The sequence below is a fragment of the Triticum aestivum genome, chromosome 3D (assembly GCF_018294505.1).
Source record: "Triticum aestivum cultivar Chinese Spring chromosome 3D, IWGSC CS RefSeq v2.1, whole genome shotgun sequence".
NCBI lineage: Eukaryota > Viridiplantae > Streptophyta > Magnoliopsida > Poales > Poaceae > Triticum > Triticum aestivum.
In genome coordinates, this window is record NC_057802.1 from 158,047,021 (window position 1) to 158,053,464 (window position 6,444).

The following is a 6,444-nucleotide window of genomic DNA, read 5'->3' on the forward strand; positions in this document are numbered from 1 at the left end:
TGGGTGGTACAATAGTGTCCCACTCCACACACTCATTTGGTGAACAATTACATCCAATTTGGCCTAACTCATGCGCAGCAGAGTTCATATTGCGTCTACACGCATTAACACTCCATTTGGAGAACCACATTTTGAGTTGAAACTTCAAATCTTCAACGATTGCTGCATATGGCGAGGAGTCTACACGCCGGATGTCCATCGCCTCTGCCAGAAGTTCAGAGTCCGTCTCCAATCCAATTTGGCCTAACTCATGCGCAGCAGAGTCCGCCATATCGGTTATGGTGGGGCCCAAAACTAATTGCTAACGTGAGACAGAGAGAGTTCGGGAAAGAAAATCGAACCGGTATGCAGGAAGTCACTTGGCGGTGGCAACCTGGTGTAATTCATCTCAACTTCAACTTCTTGGTTTTCACGGATCTGGAAAAGACTAGCTTCCCCAACTTCTCCTTTTTTACGCTAGACAGGTCGCCGGCTTCTCAATTTCCAACTTCGTGGAGCTAGAGCGTTCTAGTCAGCTTCATGCGTGGAGTTGACGAAGCCAGGAGTTGGAGCGTTGCAGAACAGGCCCTTACTTGCTTCACAGCGCACACTAGTAACCACCCCGCCATAGGAACATGTTGCTCTAAGTTGCACAACTCATTGAGCTTATCATCTTTTCGTTTCGATTCTTCTGTTTTTTGTTTTTCATTTTTTTTCCTGTTTTCGTTTTTCTGTTTTATTTTTCATTTTCCCATCTTCCTCATTCGGTGGTTTTCAAATCCATCCACATTATTTAAAATTTGATGAACTTTTTCCAATTCGATGAACTTTTTCCAAATTTGACCCAAAAAATCAAATTCGATGAACTTCTAAAAAAATATGATGAACTTTTTTCAAGATTGATGAATTTTTCCTTCAACTTTCTGAACTTTTTTCAAAATGGGTGAACTTTTTTTCCGAAAACGATGAAGTTTTGAAACATTTTCACAAAGGTTTTTCCAAAATCAGTTTACTTTTTTAAGTTTCTGAACTTTTCTTCTAAAATGATGAACTATTTCTCAAAATCGATGAACTTTTGTTAAGTTTGTGAACTTTTGTCTCAAAATCGATGAACGTTTTTAAATTCACGATTTTATAAATGTAAATAAATAAACTTAACAATGAATAAGCAGCGCGGCCATACTAGTTCACGTACACTTCGTGCTATTAAAAATCACAAGTGGCCAATTGGTGTGGTGGTCTTCCTAGCTCGAATAGAGGGCTGACACGTGGGCGGATGTCAACTTTCACACTGAAAAATATCTAGACAAGTTTGATTCAGCAAAACCATTTCTTATTTAATTTTTGCATGATTCTAGAGAGTCAGAGAGAGAGAAAACAGTATGCTTTTGATACTCACAATGCAATAAGCTTATAGACGGAAGCATATATACTTTGGAGAAAAAAAAAGCACATTCCTGCGGCTGAACATGCGTGAATATCCAGCCGGTAGCCAAATACACTGATCAATGGAACAACATACAACCCAGAAACATACTGTTCCGTACGTACAGAAACATCATTCGTGCAGTGCAAGCGGCGTGGTCTTCTCGATCGATCGTCTGGTTAATTTGGCCACCGATAAGCAGGTGAGATTACACGAATACCGTTTAAATTTGGTTTCATGCAGCATGGATATGCACACGGATGGGTCAGTAGAACTGAGCCCCGGACGTGTACGTGCCGCCGAACCACCACCCGGCCGGCGCGACGTCGTTGGCCGTGACGACGCGGCCGTCGTCGGATTTGAGGCGGAACGAGAGGCTCTGCCCGTCGAGCTTGGCGTTGCTCTGCCAGTTCGCGCCCCAGTTCCGGCTCATCTCCATCCAGTTGGTGCGGGAGCCCTTGATCCACATCTGCGCCACGCCGCCGCTGCCGCCCACGTTGGTCACCAGCACCAGCTCGAAGTAGCTGTGGCCGTTGATGGTGAACCTGATCCCGCCGCTCCGCTGGCAGCGCACCCTCCTGTAGTTGACGGGGACGATGCCGGCCTTGTAGACGGCGATGGTCTCCCATGCCGGCTGGGCCATGTCGAAGTGCTGCCGCGGCGGGTTGCACCAGCCGCCGTTGTCGCCGGCGAGCGCGTAGTTGGGCGGGCAGAAGTTGGTGGCCGTGACGGTGATGGAGGCCCCCGGCTTGCACATCCGCGACTTGCGCGTGTCGCACGCGATCGTGAAGCACGCCCCGCACGACGCGCCGTTGTTGAAGAGGGCGGTGCTCAGCGCCGTCGTCTGCGTGCCGTACCCCGCGCCGTACAGGTTGCCGTACCCGCAGGCGCCGCCTGATGAGATGAGACCCGTGCATGGGTGCATGTCAGCATGAGCCATGGAGCTAACTAAATTTGGCGAAAAAGATGCCGAGCGACGAGCCGAATTGACTCACCCATGGTGCCGGACGCGTCGTCGCCGCCGTAGAACGTCGCGTGAGCGGGCGTCCATTGAGCCGCCGATGCTGCCCTGAGCAGCAATGCGCACAGCGCCGGGAGCAGGAGCATCTTGATGACCGCCATGTCGTCGGCGTTCGATCCGACCGAGCAAGATGGTACTAATGCAAGATTGTACTCTGCTTGGAATGTCTCTGGCTTAACTGTTGTGCAGAAGCATGTGTCGGCACGCCTATATATATACTGCCCTTGGTGCAAGCAACTGGAGTTGTGACTACGCTACAGTATTCATCATTCGGTCGCTACCGACCGGCTGACGGGGCCACGAGAGGGGTTCATGTTGCAAGGGGAGATTTGCAGTGTGAAAGCGAGCGTGCTTCGCGCGTCGGTGTTTTCTTTGAGAAGCGAGTATCTCGGCTGCGTGCATGGTAGGCTGCTCTTGACTTTTCGCGCAGCTGCACGTTGAGTTCATGATTGGATTGGATTTAACGCTAATGTCTCGCGAAGCAAAATTTTGTGATGTTTATTACTCCTATATGAGATTCTGGATAGCCGGCGTTCATGTGGCATGTGCGTTCTCCCGGCTGCTTATGAGCGGATGAAGTCACCTGTGAGGTGATGAGCATGTCATAGCTTGCCTGTCCTGTCCTGTGAGTTTTCAGCACGAACGGTGGAGTTACTCCTATGGTTTTTTAACACGTTACGAAGGTGTGTACATGATTGAAGGATACAGCAAGCGATACTTTTATCCAATATGAGTGGCAACATGATCATAGGATTGGCCCACCTCCGATTTAGGCGTTATACAGACTCTATCTTTGTATTCTGCCTTTCTATTTTTCGTTCTTGCAGAGGATTTTGTTTGACTGTGTGCATCTTAGTTAGGCAGAGGCCGGGTGTAATATTTAAATTTTTTAAGTAATAAAGCGCCCTTTTTCGAAAACACAGTACAAATGCAGATGCTCATCCCCGGAAAAAAAATGCAGATGCTCACACACGATTTAAGGCACCATTTTGGCTTCACTGCCACAACCATGACATGGTGTTCTAGCTAAACCGAACCAAGTTCACTTTTTGAATCTTTGACCGTTGAAAATCACTGATACTCTGAGAATTATTATTTTCTGTGAAAATATGAATATTTGTATATATACATGTATGTTTTTTTTTTTTGCAAAAAAGATCAAATCTATTGTAAAAGTTTACCAGCGATACAAAGCATCTCAAACATAATAAAAATGCGGCGGATTACTACGGCTATTGCAGAAGACTAGTATTTTACTCTAACTGACTTTCTACATATCGATCAATCCACTCCGTTTTTTCGATCGCACGGCTGAATGGCAATTTGCACCTAAAGTCAAAGCATGATACACGGTGAGCCTCCATGCCGAAGTGTGTCACATTCTCGCGTAGTGTAGTAATAGTAGTAGAGTGCAAGAGTGCTCGGAAAAGAAGGAAAAAACAAGTGCAGTGCAAGCAGGTTGACACTGGACAGTTGACATTTTATGTGCCGACGATCGAGCACAGAACATGCTCCATGATGTAGAATAAGTTGCCATGCATGATTTCAGGGCCGTACCTGATAGTACCATCCGGAACCGTCGCGGTTCACGCAATTCTTTATGCACCACGCCTATGTTCCTCAGTTAGGTACGTACGTACAGGTATAGCACATGCTCAACCGGAAAAACCGGCCGGCTAACGATTACCAAGTCCTGACTCACCGAATAATTCCGTAGGTAGTACGACTTGGATCAAGAAGCTCATCACTTACATAAATCAAGGTCAATCATGAGAGATTTCATATGCACGTTATATCGTATAAGATGCTATTTGACAACCACCTTTGGTTGGGAACTTGGGATGATTGCCGATGCTGCGGTGACAGACATATAGTTGAACCTTTGGCAAATTCGTACCCATTCTCATATGTATGATGGGTCGCGTACCGAAACGTATATACCCTATGGAAACAAAAAGAAAGTTTGCGCGGCGTGATTCGAACCCACGACCTCCTCGTTAAGTGTACGCTGCAGTAGCATTAAAAAAGTTCAGCATTGTTGACCATGTATTTTAGAAAAATATACAATGTGTATTTGAGAATGTAGAATGTGTATCAAAAAAATGTTTCACGTGTACATAAAAAATGTACACTATGCACTGAAAAAATTAGATATGTGTTGAGCAAAAAGAAGAAAAAATGATGAAAAGCGACAAAGAAATATAAAGAAACGAAAGAAAACCAAGAAAAAGAGGAAACAAAGTATAACAAAGAAGAAAGGAAAAGCCAAAAACAGAACCGAAGCAAACAGAAAAAAAGACAAGAAAACGGAGGAAACCCAGTGCCAAAAAGAACAGAAAACAAAGAAAACGAAAGAAAACCGAGGAAAGAAACAAAAAAGAAAGAAGAAAAAATAAACAAAGAAAATAACACGCCAGTAAAAATTGATAAATAAATGAAGAAAACTGAAAAATAATAAAACCGGAGAAAAACAATGAAAAAATAGAAAATCAAAGAAAGCCATTGAAGAAATAAAGAAAATTGAAAGAAAAAAACTGAAAAGGAAAAGTAAGTCATCCATTTTTTTCCTAAATTTTTTATTTTTGAGGAGGGAAACCAAGTTTTATTCAGCAAAAGCCACAGAGTATGGGATACATCTCTGTTCATTGGATTGGCCCAACCAAATGTGCCGACCAGGACCTAAAGAGAGTACAAAGTTGGCTAATCTATGTGCATCGACTGCACGATCTTCAAAAGTAAATTTACAATTTAGGGGAATAGCTATACTATTAATCTCCATGATAATGGCGCCATTGGCTCCTCTGCTTCTGTTGTTGATAGCCCCGACTGCGCCCTTCGAATCGGATGCAACAACAATGTTGTGGATGTTGAGATCTTGCGCCAAAGCGAGCGCCTCCCTGCATGCTATCGTTTCGAGGATATCAGGATCATCCACTCCTTGGATCACAAGAGTTGAGCTGCCCAGAAAAGTTCCATTAGCATCTCGACAGACAGCCGCCGATGAGCCCCCAAGTCCCTTGGGGCACGCTGCATCAACGTGGATTTTTGCATGCCCAGGTGGAGGTGCTTTTGGGCGCGGGGCGCTTGCACTAGTTGTAGGTATTCTCTGCTGGTTCTGAGGCCGAGTTGGCTCAGCTATCATCTTCAGCTCCTGGAGGTATCTATTGATGAAACCGTTGATGGTTTGGGGGCTCTGAAATAGGCCCTCGTGAATAGCTTTCCTCCTCGCTGCCCAGATGGCCCATAAAGTAACTGAAAGCTTCACAAAGAGGTCGTGCGATAACGTGCTCATGAGGGTGAATAGCCACTGTTTAGCTTTCGGTTCAGTGATATTTGCTAGGTTTTGCGCCAATTCTTCATCCACAAGGGCCCAGGTGCACCTTGACATGGTGCATTCTAGGAGGGAATGTCTCCATGAATCTGGAGAGCCGCATATACCACATGCACTGGAAGTTGACATACGCCTGTGTGCTCTTACATCGTTGGTTGGAATGGAATGTTTGGATAATCTCCAGAGGAACATTCGAACCTTCCCTGGCACTTCTGTCTTCCACAACTTTTTCCACTCCCCTTCTTCTGTAGTTGAGTTGGAGGGGCCGGGCCTGTTTTCAAGCCAAGCTTCTCTTCTCTGGCGTGTACTTACTAGCATGCGGTAGGCAGATTTGATAGAAAATAAACCATTCCTTTCATGTCTCCAACTCCAGAAATCGTCAACATTCTTCGTACACAACGGAATTCCCAAAATGACTTTTGCGTCCATATGCAAGAAAGTGGCCTGAACTTTTTGTCTGTCCCATGAGGCTGAGGTCGCATCAATTAGCTCAGAAAGACGAGTCGGTGGGTTGTTAATCAAACAGCCGTATGGCCTCATCATCTCAGTTCGAGGTAACCAATTATCCCCCCAAATGCTTGTACTGTCTCCATTGCCTATGCGACATATCAGACCCTGTTTTAGTATGTCTCTTCCTTCCAATAAGGACCTCCATACTTGACTCGGGGCGCTGCCTAGGTGAGCGTT

The 6,444-nt window shown here is 45.4% G+C and overlaps 1 protein-coding gene across 1 annotated transcript; it reads right to left on the reverse strand.

Moving 5' to 3' along the window:
- Positions 1-1,308: 1,308 nt before the first annotated feature.
- LOC123074412 (expansin-A8) lies at positions 1,309-2,590 on the reverse strand. The gene is made up of 2 exons (XM_044497271.1): positions 2,401-2,590; positions 1,309-2,299 (listed from the first exon to the last, which is right to left on the reverse strand). The coding sequence occupies exons 1-2, from the start codon at positions 2,525-2,527 to the stop codon at positions 1,671-1,673; spliced, it is 756 nt and encodes a 251-aa protein (XP_044353206.1). The 5' UTR covers positions 2,528-2,590; the 3' UTR covers positions 1,309-1,670.
- Positions 2,591-6,444: the final 3,854 nt, after the last annotated feature.